This window comes from Hemicordylus capensis, chromosome 1 (assembly GCF_027244095.1).
Source record: "Hemicordylus capensis ecotype Gifberg chromosome 1, rHemCap1.1.pri, whole genome shotgun sequence".
Lineage (NCBI taxonomy): Eukaryota > Metazoa > Chordata > Lepidosauria > Squamata > Cordylidae > Hemicordylus > Hemicordylus capensis.
Window position 1 is genome coordinate 121,194,329 of NC_069657.1, and position 17,024 is coordinate 121,211,352.

Here is a 17,024-nt window from a genome sequence, read left to right on the forward strand (position 1 = left end):
ATCAGCATATTGATAACACCCAGCACCAAATCCCCCGATGACCTCACCCAGTGGTTTCATGCAGATGTTAAAAAAACATTGGTGACAGAATGGAGCCCTGAGGGATTCCATATAGTAGCTCCCATTTTGAAGACAACTGTCACCAAGTGCCACCATCTGAAATCTACCTGAAATGTAGGCAGGGAACCATTGTTGAACAGTGTCTTCTATCCCTAGATCCCTCAGATGATCCAGAAGGATACCATGGTCGATGGTACTGAAAGCCGCCGAGAGATCCAAAAGAACTAGCAGTCACACTTCCTCTGTCAATTCCCTGGCAAAGCTCATCTATCAGGCCGACCAAGGCCATCTCAACTCCACAGTTCTAAATTTATGCTCTAAAGCCAGTTTGATATGCTAAATAATCAGTATCCTCCAAGACTGCTTGGAGCTGGTCAGCCATTACTCCCTCAATCATTTTACTCAGCCATGGGAGGTTGGAGACTGACCTAGAATTATCCATCACCAGGGGATCTAAAGTGGGCTTCTTAAGAAGGGGTGTAACTTCCTTCAAACAAGATGACATCCTGCCCGCCCTCAGTGACGTATTAATGATATCAACAACCTCCCTGCGAGATGCAATCAGTCATGTTGGGCAAGGATCCAAAGAGCAAGTGGTTGGCAGTACTGCTCCAAGCAGCTTGTCCACATCCTCTGGAATCACAAACTGAAACTGATCCAATCTCATCTTGCAAGAGAGATTGCTGGTCACCTCCCTAATTGGCCCTGCAGAAATACTAGAGTCCAGAGAAACCCAAATGCGAGTTATTTTATCTGCAAAAAACGCACTGAATGAGTCACAGTGGGACAATATTTCCAGAAACAGAAGGGGTTTGAGTTAAACCCCTAACAATCTGGGACAGTTATGCTGGTTGAGAACTTGCAGATGCAATATGCACAGAATAAAATAGCTTTCTTGCTGCATGTATTGCCACAGCATAGGCCTTCAAATGGGCTCTATACTGTGTCTTATCGAATTCAAGCTGAGTCCTCCTCCATTTGCGCTCCAGTTCCCTTGCCGCTTCAGGTCCCATTGCTCTTCCATATACCACAGAGCTGATTTTGAAGCAGGTCGGAGAAGACACTTAGGAGTGATCGGGTCTACTTCCCGGCTAAGTTCCTTGTTCCAGGCAGGGTGGATACAAATCAATGATTTTTTTATATATATAAAATGCTTTTTGAGGAAGATACATAATAGTCCAAAGGTTATTCATCATGAAATAAGGATTAGTTTTTAATTATGTAGCACGAGGATGTATATATGCAATGTTTAATTTTTTTGGTAAATGAATTCCATTAATCCATTCGCAATGTCATGCTCTTCCAGAGGTTTCTGTAAGATTATTTTGGGCAATTTTTCTATTTAGAAGCGGACCAAAAATTAAACCTTCATCTGGTTGTAAATATTAAGATTATACCAGCAAGAATGAGTCTTTATGTAAAAAACCATGAATTAAACATAGTCTTACTGACTAGTGATTTAAATTGATTTGATTTAAATCAAATCCACCCTGATTCCAGGTATCCAATATGGCATCAACAGAATTACTGGACCACTCCCAAACCCTCCAAGGCCCTTTGGAATCATACTAGATCCAACAGCCTTCTCAGGCAGACCATTCTAATAGGTCCACAGGGTGGATATGATTTAAATCAAACTGATTTAAATCACAATTTAAATCACTAGCAGGGTGGATAAAAATCAAAAAAATCCGATTTAAATTAAAAAAATCCGATTTAAATCGGATTTTTTTTATTTTTATCCACCCTGCTAGTGATTTAAATCGTGATTTAAATCAGTTTGATTTAAATCAAATCCACCCTGTCCACCACCCTTGGAGGGATCAGTCTTGCTTAACCAGGAACCTTAACCAGGAAGTGGTCCATTCATGACAATGTGGAAACTACAGGAGACACCACCCACAGAATCCAAGTCAAGGACCAAATCCAGCATGTAACCAGCAATATGTGTAGGCCCTAGGACTGATTGGGATAGGCCCATTGTTGTCATGACCGCTATGAACTCCTGAGCAGCACCAAACAACTCAGTCCCAAAGTGGACGTTGAAATCAACCAGCACCAAAAGCCAGGGCAACTCCAAAACCAACCAGTGAACAGCTCCGTCAGGTCAATTAGGGAGCCTATTAGGCAGTAGGGTGGACGGTACACCAACATAATCTCCATTCTATCCAGAGTCCCCAGCCTAAGGTATACACACTCAATATAAGTCAATTCTCACAGGGAACTTGGTAAGGGAGACATTATTCTTATGGTCCACAGCCACCCCACCCCACCCCACCGCCCACTTCCCTTAACCTGCTCAAGCAACAGACTACCATGGGGAAGAAGTTGGGCCCACACAGGACCATTAGCCTCCCCCAACCAGGTCAGCTCCTTCATCCACAATCAAATCATAGATAATTTTTATCTTATTTTGAACTGACCGGACATTACAAAAGAGCATGGTTAGGTTCACTGGTAAGCACTGTTCCCTCTATGATGTACACGTGTGCAAGCGCTCACAAGTTTTTTTTTATGTCCACTCAGTTTTCGATCCCACTCAGGTCAAATCAGGAAGGCCCCATTCTGAATGTACGTGTGCACATGCTGCCATGATTCTGCCACCCAAAACAAAACTCAATCTGCACAGAGATGAGAAAAATTAGAGGGACAACTGTTGGGAAGTTGGAAATACTCCCCGAGGCCTCAGAGCCTGAGAGCTGACAGAGCAGCCAGAAAGAAAAACATTAAGGGAAACTAAACTCCCTTCCCCTGTAACATCATACCAAAGCTCGATCATCTATTCCCTACCACTACTCAAATAGCTGTCCCTATCTCATCAAACGTGCCCCCTGCTCCATTCTCCATGATGAGCCCACACACATCATTGTAAGCCGCCTGCCACAAACCACTAAACACACACACACACACACACACACACACACACACACACAAACTGGAGGACCTTGAGCCTAACTTCCCCTCAGACCTCAGTCCCACACCAAAGGCCCGGCACCGGACAGTTCCCTTTGGCAGCCGACTTCAGTGGCCACCTGCAGATGGCCTGCCCGCTGGTGCCAGTGGCTGTGCCTCTGGTTTGCCGCAGTCCTTTTCAGCCAGACTCCCCAGACTCACATGGACTCTGGCTGATGGAACTGGTCCCTTGCAACTCATCAGGGCAATCAGACAGTGGCTCAAGCTGGCAGAAGGAATTCCAGTAGCCAGCCTTCTCGGCTGGTCAAGACCAAAGGCAGGAGGCAGGGCCAGATCGGCAAGTCTCCCAGCAAAGTCCAATGTGATTCAGGTGGGGGTGGGGGGAGGAGTCCTTGGCCTCTCAGCTAGGCCCCTCTCTTCCTCCAACAGGTTGTTCAATTTGTTCAACAATAGCAACAGATTGTTCAATTTAAAGCCTGAAAAGCCAGAGAGCAAGCAAGTGGCAACTGTTCACAGTAAAAGAGAACTGTTAAGGACCCACTAAGCCCCATTCCTTTGGGCACAGAAACGCAGAATCCTAAGAGGGCTGAGTGGGAAGAGAATGCAGGGTATATTGTGACAGGACAGTGTGCGACAGCTGGAGAAAAGCTCTACAGCAGCAGCTGTGTGCATTCGATAGCACAAGCCACAGCACAAAGCAACTCACTTCTGCCTTGTTCCAGTCTAAGTAAACAGCCTATTTAGACTCATTTCCCCCAAGTAGTTTGAAGACTTTTATCTTAGAATTACTTAATTTAGTGTTTCCCATGCATTCGGATAACAGAGATAAACCTTTCTGCAAGTACACTCCAGTCCTACACACACTAAATCCTAAGACACACTTGCCTTCTGAGAACCCTATTCCCTGTGTTTCTATACAAGCCAGTGCTCTAACTTGCCTAAATCTGTTTAAGAGATGTGTTTAAAACCAGAGAACTCTTTCCCCCCACAAAAACAGCCACAATGACCAGGTCTTGATTGGGACCACAACTCAAACGGAAGCACACTTTCCCCTCCATGTGCCATTTTCCAACCAAAATTGGCACCATCACTCCCAGGAGCTATTTGCTGCAGATAGGAACTTCAGATGCAAAAAGTTGCTTTGGGGGAATGTTTAGCAAGGAAAATAGTACAAGGGGAAGGGATGACCCCTCTTTCCATGCCCCCTGAAATTGATCAGGACACCCAGGGCTGCTTTCTGTCGAAGAGGCACTTTCAGTTAAAGCATATCTCTTAAAACACATACGCATGCTTGGCCCCAAGAGTGCACCTTGGAGAGGAGACAGGCCAGAGAAGTATACCTTGAAGACATGGGCAAGCTGTGTATTTTGGACCTATAGAAGTACAGTCCTGATAGGATTACATTATAATCCTAAACATGTTTACTCTGCAGTAAGTCCCACTGCATTCAGTGAGGTTAGTTCTCAAGCAAGTGTTTATTGGATTGCAACCTTAATTTCTCATGGCATGCCAGCACATCAGTATGTTCAATATAATAATTACTGACTTTGTATTCAGGAATCTACACCATCTAAGCATCTAAGAACATTATTGGGCTAAACTTGCAGTGGACAAGTACAAAGCAGAAGCTTGCAGTTTACAACAGCCATGACTGTAAACTGCAACAAGATGATCATGACACCATGACAGCATGTTCATGCACAGCATGGAATCTAATCAGAATTTCTGAACATAAGAACAGCCTTGCTGGATCAGGCCCAAGGCCTCTCAGGTGCAGCGTGCTGTTTCAAACAGTGGCCAATCAGATGCCTCTAGTATTTAGAGGCATCATGCCTCTGCAGCGGGAGGTGGCCTATAGCCACCAGAATAGTAGCCATTGATATTATTATTATTATTATTTCTTGTTTACACAGCCAGACAGGTGTTATTGACTGGTTTGTTTTATCCAGACATCGAGTCCTTCCCAAGGACCTGGGATGGCTGAATTTTATTATCAATGTTGTTGCTGTTATTATTATAGATACCATCGCAGAATATAGGCTGTTCCCAGTAAAGCTGCTTTTTGTAATTGGCTGATGGTGATTTCTGTGGCCCCTATGGTGTTATGGTGCTCTTCAAGTTGTTTTGGAATTGCACCTAGGGTGCTAATTACTACTGGGATTATTCTGGTCCTTTTCTGCCACAGTCTTTCAATTTCAATTTGCAGATCTTTGTATTTTGTGATTTTTTTCTATTTCTTTTTCTTCTATTCTGCTATCCCCTGGTATTGCTATGTCGATTATTTTCACTTGTCTTTCTTTCTTCTCGACTACAGTTATATCTGGTGTATTGTGTGGCAGATGTTTGTCTGTTTGTAGTCTGAAGTCCCACAATATTTTTGCATCTTTATTTTCGACAACTTTTTCAATTGGTCCCAATAATTTTTGGCTACAGGTAGCTTGTATTTTTTGCAGATGTTCCAGTGTATCATCCCTGCTACTTGTCATGCCTTTGTTTGTAGTCAATCTGTGCAATCTTTTTACAACAGCTGATTAGGTCGTCCACGGTTTCATCCCCTTCTTTACAAAGGCGGCACTTGCTGTTTGTTGTTGATTTTTCGACTTTTGCTCTTATTGCATTTGTTCTTAGTGCCTGTTCTTGCGCAGCCAGTATTAAACCCTCTGTTTCTTTCTTCAAGTTGCCATTCTTAAGCCATTGCCAGGTCTTGGTGAGGTCTGATTTTCCACTTATATTGTGCAAATATTGACCATGCAGTGGCTTATTTTTCCATTTTTCTGCTCGGTTCTTGACTTGTTCTTTCTTGTAAGCCTGCTTTGTTTCATTGGTGTTGAATAGTTTCTCATTATTGACCATTTGAAGTGCATCTTCTTCACTGTCCTTGATATATTCTTCAAGGCCTCTTTTCTCCTCCTCTACTGTTTGATGGACTTGCAGCATTCCTCTTCCACCTGAGCTGCAAAGGAGGTATAGCCTATCTACATCACTGCGGGGGTGCAGAGCATGATTGATGGTCATTTTCCTGATCTTACGGTCTAGCATCTCTAGCTCTGCCTGGTCCAGTCTATTGTTCCTGCAGTGTATCTGATAACAGGTAGAGCCCTGGTGTTTATGGCGTGTATGGTGTTCCCGCCATTGAGTTTGGACTTGAGGATTTTTCTAACTCTCCCGATGTATTCACTTCCAATTTTGCTTTTAATTTCAGTGTGTGCGATGTTATCAGCCTGGAGAATGCCCAAGTATCTGTAATGTTCTTTCTCTTCCAGGTTCTTGATCTTGCTTCCATTGGGCAGTTCTATTCCTTCTGTTTTTCTTATTTTCCCTCTGTTCATTATTAATGCAGCACACTTGTCTAGTCCAAACTCCATTGCTATATCGCTACTGAATATACAGACAGTCTTTAGCAGTGATTCGATTTCTGACTGGGACTTTCCATTCAACTTCAGATCGTCCATGTACAGCAGATGGTTGATTTTACTGGATGTTTTAGATGTTTGGTATCCGAGGCCTGTTTTGTTTAGTATTTGTGAAAGTGGGGTCATGGCGATTACAAACAACAGAGGGGATAGTGAGTCCCCTTGGAAAATGCCTCTTCTAATGCTAACCTGTCCAAGTGTCTCGCCATTGATTGTTAACTGTGTACTCCACATGCTCATTGCTTTTTAAATAAATATCTGAATGTTTTTGCTGACACCAGTTGTTTCTAAATATTTTAGTATCCATGTGTGAGGTAATGAGTCGAAGGCTTTCTTGTAGTCAATCCATGCAGCACTTAGATTGGTTTTTCTTCTCTTGCAATTTTCTAAAATCATTTTGTCAATCAGCAGCTGGTCTTTTGTGCCTCTGATGTTCGGGCAATTTCCTTTCTGTTCAACTGGAAGCTGTTTGTTAGTGAATAAGTGTTGCATCACTTCATCTGCTATTATTCCAGTTAATAATTTGAAGATGGTTGGCAGGCAGGTTATCGGTCTATAATTACTTGGAACTGCACCTTTTGCTGGGTCTTTCATGATGAGATGAGTTTTCCCAGTTGTTAGCCATTGTTCAATATCACCTCCTTACAAAATGTGATTAAACTGCTTTGATAGTTGTTTATGAACAGGGTGGATTTGATTTAAATCAAACTGATTTAAATCACGATTTAAATCACTAGCAGGGTGGATAAAAATCAAAAAAATCCGATTTAAATAAAAAAATCTGATTTAAATTTAAAAAATCCAATTTTTCTTATTTAAATTGGATTTTTTTAATTTAAATCAGATTTTTTTTAATTTTTATCCACCCTGCTAGTGATTTAAATCGTGATTTAAAACATGATTTAAATCAAATCCACCCTGTTTATGAAGGCTTGTTAGGTGTTTAAGCCAAAAGCCATGCAGTTCATCGTCGCCTGGAGCAGTCCAATTTTTAATTTTCTTTGCTCTTTCACTGATTAATTCTGGTGTTATTATTAGATCTTGCATTTGTTGGTTACATTTTTTGACCTCTTTCATCCAGCCTGCTTATTATTATTATTATTTCAATTTCTATACCGCCCTTCCAAAAATGGCTCAGGGTGATTTACACAGAGAAATAACAAACAAATAAGATGGAACACTGTCCCCAAAGGGCTCACATTCTAAAAAGAAACATAAGATAGACACCAGCAACAGTCACTGATAGACCTGTCCTCCATGAATTTGTCTAAGCCACTTTTAAAGCCATCAAAACTAGTGGACATGCCATGGCAGAAAATTCCATAGATTAATTATGCACTGTGTGAAAGAGTATGTCCTTCTGTAGGTCCTAAATTTCCCAACCTTCAGTTTCATGGGATGGCCCTGGTCCTAGTGAGAGAGGGAGAACAATTTCTTTCTATCCACTCTCTCTACTCCATAGATTATGTATAAATTTATGTCTCCCCATAGTCAACTCTCTTCCAAACTAAAGAGCCCCAGTTGCTGCAGTCTTGCCTCATAATAAAGGTGCTCCAGGCTCCTGATCATCTTGGTTGCCTTCATCTGCACCTTTTCTAGTTCTACAATATCCTTCTTAAGATATGGTGACCAGAACTGTTCACAGTACTCCAGATGTGACCGCACCGTAGATTTGTATAAAGGCATTATAATACTTGTATTCTTATTTTCAATCCCTTTCCTAATGATGCCTAGCATAGAATTTTTTTCACCACTGCCGTGCACCGAGTCAAAACTTTCAATGAGCTATTCCCCATGATCCCAAGATCTCTCTCCTGGTCCATCACTGACAGCTCAGATCCCATCAGCATATATGGGCACTTTACACTTGCTTACAATGAAACACATTTGCTGTTCACAGGAGGATTAGAAGAAGCTACATTTCCAATGTAAACTATTGTGCTGGTCTAGTGTAAGAGAGGAAGTACCAACAGTGTTCAGTGCAATCATTGATTGCTGTACTTCTGGAATCAAGCTTCCATATTTTCTCTCACCATGGCAAGTGAACCACCACTGCCAAGAGAGCACAGTGAGCCATAGCTTTCTCCCAATCTTAGAGCTCCAGAGGTCAGGAAAGATAGTCCTGGCAGTCATGTGACAGTCCCATGCCTCACATCCTTTTCCTACAGAAAGGGAGGTGGAGGTTTCAGTGGCCCCTGCTCAGCTGAAGCACCCAGAATGGGAAGGAACAGGAAGTCACTCAACTTTTGGCATGACAACTATGGCTCACGACAAATAGTGGATCTCAGCGTTAAGTGTCATAGCAGTGGGAAATGTCAAGAAAACATAAGGTGGTAAAAACAGCCCTGCTGGATCAGGCACAAGGCCCATCTATTCCAGCTTCCTGTTCCACACAGTGGCCCACCCGATGCCTCTGGGGAGCCCACAGGCAAGAGGCATGTGCATGCCTTCTCTCCTGCTGTTGCTCCCCTGCAAATGGTACTGAGAGGCATCATGCCTCTGAGCCTGGAAGTGGCCTACAGCCACCAGACTAGTAGCCATTGATAGACCTGTCCACCTGTCTGTCTAAGCCCCCTTTAAAGCAATCCAAACTGGTGGCCATCACCACATCCCATGGCAAATAATTCCATAGATTAATTATGCACTGTGTGAAAAAGTACTTCCTCTTGTCCAGCTTCTATAATTGATGACTATAAACTATAACAGTGCTCTTAACAAGATACACTGCTTCCTTCCCACCCCACACCCCCATCAAAAAGGCAGGCTGGAAACTGTTTGTTTGCATATGGATTTTCCAGAAAACCTTGAAATGGAAAAGTTGTTTTAAGTTCTCCAGAAATTTTTCCTATGCACCTTTTTCTCATTTGCATGAGTAAATTGCTCAGAAAGATTATGCAATTTTTACTTATGCCTTAAGACTGTGATCTGATTTTGCATGTTATTTGACCTACATATGTCATTAAAAGCTCACTATATTAACTTACTATGCTGAATCTCAAAGTTTTTTTAGTATGTCAAATGCCACATTTGACAGGGGCGAAACCAATAAAGACACAAGGTGGTTTAAGCAATACATTGAAGCAAATTCAAAGCTTTATGTAGAAAGTATTTTTATTGAAATACTCAAATCAATAAAACATGTGTATTACCTCACACACTTCCTAGGGATAATCACCTGAAAAACATTCATTACAACTTTAAGACTGTCTTATATCTCATCCATATCCATCCATTGTTAGGAATGAATTTTATAAAACAATAATTTTTTGAAATTGAAAGTTTTCCACTGAAAAATAAGGTACGGGGGGAAGTGAATCACATCTCTGCTTTATACCCAGGAAGTACAACTTTCATCCTCCCCCGTCCTTTATCTACTCAGTCCCTTCACTTCATGCATTTTGTCTCCCTGTTGCTTTCTTCATTTTTTTATTTTTTTTTACAAGTAGTATGGTTAGGTCAGTTTCAACAAAAATTAAAAGGGACTTCAATCCAGCATGACTAAAGGTAAAGTGTGCAGTCAAGTCGATTTCGACTCCGGCGCCCACAGAGCCTTGTGGTTGTCTTTGGTAGAATACAGGAGGGGTTTACCATTGCCTCTTCCTGCGCAGTATGAGATGATGTCTTTCAGCATCTTCCTATATTGCTGCTGCCCGATATAGTACCAGCGGGGATTCGATCCAGCAACCCTCTGCTTGTTAGTCAAGCATTTCCCCGCTGCGCCACTTAAGGTGACCCAGCATGACCAGATAGGGATGTGCACAAATCTGGTCAGAGGCCCTTTTACGGGCCTCCGGATAGGTTCAAACAACTTGGCAATATGCCAAGTTTTAAGCAGTTTTGGAAAATCTCACGTAATTAGTTCATTCTTGTCTTGTATGCCAGAAGTTGACAGTAGTTTTCTCCTCCCACCCCCACTAATTCCCCTTACTACAGAAAGGAACTGGAGTTAGTTTATATAATAGATAACTTTATCTAGTCCAACTGCTGGCTTACTGCTATAATTAGATTAGAATATAGGAAGCTGCCATACACTGAGTGAGACCATAGGTCCATCTCACTCAGTATTGTCTACACAGAGTGGCAGCAGCTTCTCCAAGGTTGCAGGCAGGAATCTCTCTCAGCCCAAATCCTTGTGTGTAAATCTTTGTAGATATATCATGTACAAACAACCACTTTGTATATAATTGTGCTTTGGCAACGTACTGTATGCTTTGGTAGTTTGTTGGTTCAATAAAAAAATCTTGTCCTATTTTAAAAACAAAACAAAAAACTTGTCCTATCTTGGAGAAGCCAGGGAGGGAACTTGAAACCTTCTGCTCTTCCCAGAGCGGCTCCATCCCCTGAGGGGAATATCTTCCAGTGCTCACACTTCTAGTCTCCCTTTCATATGCAACCAGAGTGAACTCTGCTTAGCTAAGGGGACAAGTCATGCTTGCTACCACAAGACCAGCTCTCTTCCTTTAAAATGAGATGTGTCAGATGATGAATGTTTATGTTGTTGCAACATCAAATTATGATCGACCTTTGGCCGCCACTTTCACAGGCTGTGGGGAAGGCAGAAGCTGTGGCCGTTCTTTGCCATGGCATGTACCCACAAGAGTGGCAGCACCAATAAGGCAAGAGCTGGGAGCGGGAAGACTTCTCCCACCTGCATCCCAGTGTGCCCTGCGCTATGAGCATGGCAGCTGCTCGCATTAGAGCCACCACCATGCTTGGTGCAGCCGCTCCTTCCCCCGCTGGATCACTGTCAGAAGTGGCAGTCGGCCGCAGTGGGAGGCTACTGAACCCGGCAGTGATCATGCACACACTATCGCCAGCCGAGATTAGCGAAGCACGGGTATTTAACCTCAGCTAAGCAAAAGGTTCAAAAGCAGGGCTAGGTGCAGGAGGCAGCACTGGGATCAGGCTCAATCCTGATGCTTCACATGCACAGCCTGGCCTGCCCTAACCTGGACTAGGCTGCGCATGTGAACAGCCTCAATGAATGGATTGTGGAATCCTTTGGCACAACGATGCATACCATTAACACACAAGTTAAACAAAAAGCAGTCTCAGCTGTAACTATGGAATAACTGTCCAGGTCTCACCTAGCATGCAGTCAAACAGGCACTCACATCAACTTACAAGAAAGGAAGCGGGCCAAAGAAGTTCAGCTAAGGCACAGGAGCTTCACCACAATGTGGCTCAACAGTTCACTCAAGAGCTGAAGTCCAGAGCAAAGTGTTGCTCTATAATAAGACCCCTGCTAACCTGGCAAAGAGGCACATTTTAACATGGTGATTCTCTTGATTTAGCAGGGGGAGAGTAACTGACCCTGTCCACCCCCAGCACAGTACCTCCAGTGACTGTTGCTGGTGTCTATCTCATGTTTCTTTATTGAATGTGAGCCCTCTGGAGACAGGGAGCCATCTTATTTATTTGTTATTTCTCTGTGTAAACCACCCTGAGCCATTTTTGGAAGGGTGGTATAGAAATTGAATTAATAATAATCTTCTTTGATCAATTAGTTTGGACAATAAATCTGAACCTGCTTTGCCCACACTATTAGGGATGTAAACATGCATATCCCACCCCAGTTCACAGTTTGTTTCATAATTGTTGGGGATGAGTAACTCAGATAAAATGTGATAATGAAAACTGGAACCCTTAGTTAGAACTAATTCAGGTTAGTTAGAACTATGCTGGCTATCTCTCACCACCAACAAGAGGCAACTCTTGGCATCAATGCTCCTTTTAGCACAGAAAACAAATACAGGTAGACGGGTGTGTACACACTATTTGTTATGTATATAAATTAGTCACAGAATTTAGGATCTATCTTACAGAAGGCTAAATACCATGTATACAATAGTGTCTTCCCACCTTCTTCTCCAGTGTGTTAACACCACACTGGAATCCATTTTTTCTGATCCATACAGTTCTGACCAACCACTGATGCTGCAATGATGAATGAGGAGGATTGTAAACATGCATAATTGACATTGATACAGATCAACAATTCTGTGATTTTTGGCTGCCTTTATTTATTTATTTATTTATCTATCCATCTATCTATCTATCATTTCTTTATGTAAACCACTTCGGAAATTTTGGTTGAAAAGCAGTATATAAGTTGTTGTTGTTGTTGTTATTTCTGACAACAAACAGCACTGTTGAACCTCTACTGTTAAGACTGCAACCATAGATAATTTCTTGCCACTCACACACACACAGCTCCACTTGACACTACCCAATCTAAGCGGAGCACACATAAAATGAGACACACCCACTGCTGTCTCATGCCTTCTGGGCCCCACTGTGTAAGAGCTAAATTAGTAGACCTATCTATGTACCTAAGAGGGTTCTAGCCTACAAAAGCTTTATCACAATAAGTTTGCTAGGTCTTTACAATACCACAGAACTTTATTGTTTTTGCTACAACGGACAAGCATGGCCAACCCTTTGGCATTTAAAACTGCACAGGATGCAAACAGCCATCGTCAGCATCCAGACAGTACCATCTATGGAAGCTATACCAAGTCTGAATGGTAATCTGTGAAATGTGGCTTCAGCCATGCAGGGATAAACTAATTATCTCCATCCCCTGGCAAAGATCCACCAATAAGCCTAACAAAATAGGATTACAATTATTCTAACCCCAGCATTTGAAAGAAGGCAAGCTATTCAGATCTTCACTAGCATACAACAGCAAAAGACAGCAGAGATTCAAACTGATAAACAAATCCAACATTATGCATGGACAGCCATAAACAGTCCTTTAACTCAAAGCAGGACTCGGCTGTAAATGGATACTTCTATGGCTGCAGTGCACTTTGGCTTTTATGTTCAGCTTTATTAGTTTGGCATTCAAAACGACATCAGAAGAGAGCCAGAACACAAGAATAATCTCACACATTTTAAAAGTAGTTATTCCAAGTCATTTAGACTGGAAGTAGCTAAAGACAATTACTTGAATAAGTTGAAATCCATGAAATAATCAATAAGCTAATATTTCTTCAGAATATAACAGAGCCAAGAACAAGCACTGGGCTTCCACTGATCTTTTCATTTGACTGTGGGCTATTTAATATGGCCTTCTGAATATGAGAAAAAGGTGAAAGATATGTGTAAGGAGTGGCCAAAATCAAATAATGGCCAAAATCTGCCATGTGAATGGGAATCTCATTCCATCTTTAATCTACTTATCTTGATTTGCTTTTCCATTCAGATCACCCAACCCAATCACAGACTTCAGGTAATAAATGGCTTCAGAGAATTGGGGTTCAGTTTCATGAAAGCTTTCTCTCTCGCTCTCTAAAACTCTTTCTCACACACACAACCCACCACATGTTCAAAAAAACATACAATGTAATAAAGCAGGCATGGAGGAAACAGGGGTAAAGATGAGTAGACAAGCTCTAGAGGAAAAAGAGACTAAAGAGGAAAAGCAGGGATATTTCTATTTAGTCCATTCACTAACATGACTACTATTTCTCCTAGATAGTTACACAGGAACATAGGAAGCAGCCATATACTGAGTCAGACCATTGGTCCATCTAGCTCAGTATTGTCTGCACAGACTGGCAGCAGCTTCTCCAAGGTTGCAGGCAGGAGTCTCTCTCAGCCCTATCTTGGAGAAGCTACCAGGGAGGGAACTTGGAACCTTCTGCTCTTCCCAGAGCGGCTCCATCCCCTGAGGGGAATATCTTCCAGTGCTCACACTTCTAGTCTCCCTTTCATATGCAACCAGGGTGGACCCTGCTTAGCTAAGGGGACAAGTCATGCTTGCTACCACCAGACCAGCTCTCCTCAGTTAAGCACACTGTGTAACAAAAGTCACAGATGTCCCAGGAAAAGACAGGGATCTCATCAGAATATCCTCATAAGTCCCTATAATGTGTTTAGAGATGGCTCTGCCATGAGGCAATTGCTTCAGAGAACAGGAGGAAACGCTATTTCTGCATCTCCAGTCTCCATCTGTGTGATCTTTACAGAGAGGTAACACTTCTTATGCCTGCCCCCTGCACTGGACAAGAAGTATGGTTGCTACTTTTGCTCCAGATGCAGAAATGTTAAGAGCACCAGCAGCAAACAACAAGCAAATGCAACAAACATTTTTCTTCCACATCCATCATGCCCAAAATGAGCTAAACAGGATACCACTAATCTAACATATATATCAAGTCTGCAAAGCAGATAGACAAATCACACTCAAGGGGCATTAACAATCCTTACCAAAGCCAAAGTAACAACGCTGAAGCCAAATGACAGCTTAAATAAACTAGATCAGCAGCACTACCCTCCTCCCCTGAATTAAAAAAATGCAACCTCAATTGCCTTACACTGCCTACATAACTGCAGGGGAAACTTTCCTGTTCTCAGTTTGGTCCTTTCATGCCTCCCCTCAAAGGAAATTCCACAACACGGGTTTGGGGTGGGGGCACAAGTAATACACCAAATCTGCAACCTTGGGCTACCTGGCTCAAACAAGCAAAGGCACAGTGTTCTGTAAATATGGAACGCAAGGCTATTTAACTTTCAGAGATCATATGAATTGAGTAAGAGTGTCCAGTCTTTTCACCCACCCAAAACCCAGTGCTTAAATAATTTTATAACAATAGTTAAGCTGTTTCTCTTTAAAAGTAAACTCCCCCTATATTATACAATATTTAGTTGTATTCTGTCTTATCAGCCCCTTCATGGTCTTGCTAGATCGCCAAGTTGTATTAGAAATTGAGTCTAAATAATGGAGTGTGTCAGTTGTCCACGTTGACCTAACAGCAGCTGGCTACTTAACCTTCTCCTATCTCCTTTTTCCTCACCAAACCATAGCTCACTTTGTGTACAGTACAGCTATTCTTCTTTGTACAAACTCTCTCATATACAAACGGCCTTTATCAAAAGTTTAAATCACAGTAAAATAGCTTCCTCCTGTACAGAAGGTAAGGGGCATTGTACAACTCACCTGCCCATCTGCAAAACTGGCAGTCGCAAAAATTAAGGGGAGAGAAAGTAACACATTACCTTTGCATGGAAGAATTCTGTTTCATCAAGTATGATGTAAGCAAAGTTAAACATCTATGAACACATACACACAAGATCTGATTGGCTGCAAACGCTGCAGGTTTCCAGACAGCGATTAAGGGCAGAGACCTGTTGCAAACAAGATTCCTGGAAAGGCACCCGAGAGTATAGATCTCGTTCCAGCAAATACTGTACTTCAGGCCCGAAGCTACCAAAAGCATCCGTGCGCCGATTTCGCACTCCTGCAGCGCCGATCGCGCTTACTCGGAAGTAAGCCCCACCGAGTTCAAAGAAGCTTACTCCCTCGTAAACGTGTATAGGAATGCACAGGCGCCCAGAGGTTTGAACCACTAGACCAAGGTCGACCGACTGTGTTAGACAGCCAAGATCTCCTCGGAAGGTCTCGTTGATTCACCGCTGGAGCTCTGAAGTAGTTGCAGCAATGGCAGGACCCAGCGCCCCAGCCCAGCGGGCTCCCCGAGTGTGTGCGCCTCCAGGCCCCAGAAGCGCCGCAGCCAAGACAGCGAGCAGCCCCTCCCTCCCCCCTCCTCCCCCGCGCTCGCTCGCTCCCCAGGCAGAGCCCAAAGCGCCAGCCTGCCCTCCCCGTGGCGACCACCGCAAAGCCAGAGAGCCCTCCTGCCTGGCCTCCTCCTCCCAGAGCGGGAGAGAGAAGCCGCGGCGGCAGGCACCGAGAGCACGCTCAGGCTCCCCGTCTCCCCCGCAGGGTGCGCCCCCGAAAGCTGCCCTGGGAACACGCCACCCACAGGCGGCGAGGCCAGCCTGGAAGCCCGGCAGAGGAAGAGGAGGGGGTTCCAGCAGCCTGGCAGGGCTCGTCGTGCCCCACCCTCGGAGCGCTCACGAAGAAAGGGGAATGCCGACGACGACGACGACTCCCCCTTCCGGGCCCCTCACCTGGATAAATTGGATGGTGAGCGCCGACTTGCCCACGCCGCCGCCGCCCACCACCACCAGCCGGTACTTTTCCTGCCCCGGGCCATCCCTGCAGCCCGCGGCCATCGAGGAGGCGCCCAGCCCCGAGCTAAGCTAGGCGAGCAAGGCGCAGCGCTGCCGGCTCCGCGGGTGCCTCCCTGCTGGGCTCGTCCGTCGCTCGCCGCCGCGCAGCTACAGGGACTGCCACAGGCCCAGCTGCCGCTGCCGCCACTTGGCCACTGCGCGCAGCGAGTGAACGCCAGCAAAGGGAGCCGACTCCGCTGCTCGGACGCAGCTTCCAGCAGGAGACTCCGCCTTCTCGGCGCGGCTGCTCTTAGGAGAATGAAAGCAGCAGCCCCAGTCCGGCTACAAATGGCCGTCCGGAGGAGGGGGCAGGTATGCAAATGAATATGAATATGCATCTGATGGGCGTGGGTTTCCCTTTCCTACGAGTGGAGGGGCGCCTAGTCAGAGCGGTCTTGTTTACACTTACTGTATATATAGACTGAGGTGGGGGCATCAGTTCTCCCACGATACGCACGCGCACGTCAATTTCTCACTCATCGCTCCCACAGTTAGCTGTTTCCCCACCTCCCTGGGTCCCCGGCCCCGCTGAGAACGTTGTTTTAATGGGGGAAATTAATTTTTCTTAATCGTTTGGATGTTTTTAGAACCAAGAAACGCTTGCACAATTCACTGTTTTAT

The 17,024-nt window shown here is 44.0% G+C and overlaps 1 protein-coding gene across 2 annotated transcripts in view; it reads right to left on the reverse strand.

The window, feature by feature from the left end:
• RRAS2 (RAS related 2) overlaps positions 1–16,707 on the reverse strand; it is a 67,726-nt gene extending 51,019 nt beyond the window's left edge. The window contains exon 1 of one of the 2 annotated variants that reach the window (XM_053304598.1): positions 16,302–16,707. In XM_053304598.1, coding sequence (XP_053160573.1) covers positions 16,302–16,406 — 105 coding nt within the window. In that variant the 5' untranslated portion in view covers positions 16,407–16,707. Of the gene's footprint in view, positions 1–15,389; positions 15,868–16,301 lie in introns of those variants that run through there. The other variant, XM_053304601.1, reaches the window with a different exon arrangement.
• Positions 16,708–17,024: the final 317 nt, after the last annotated feature.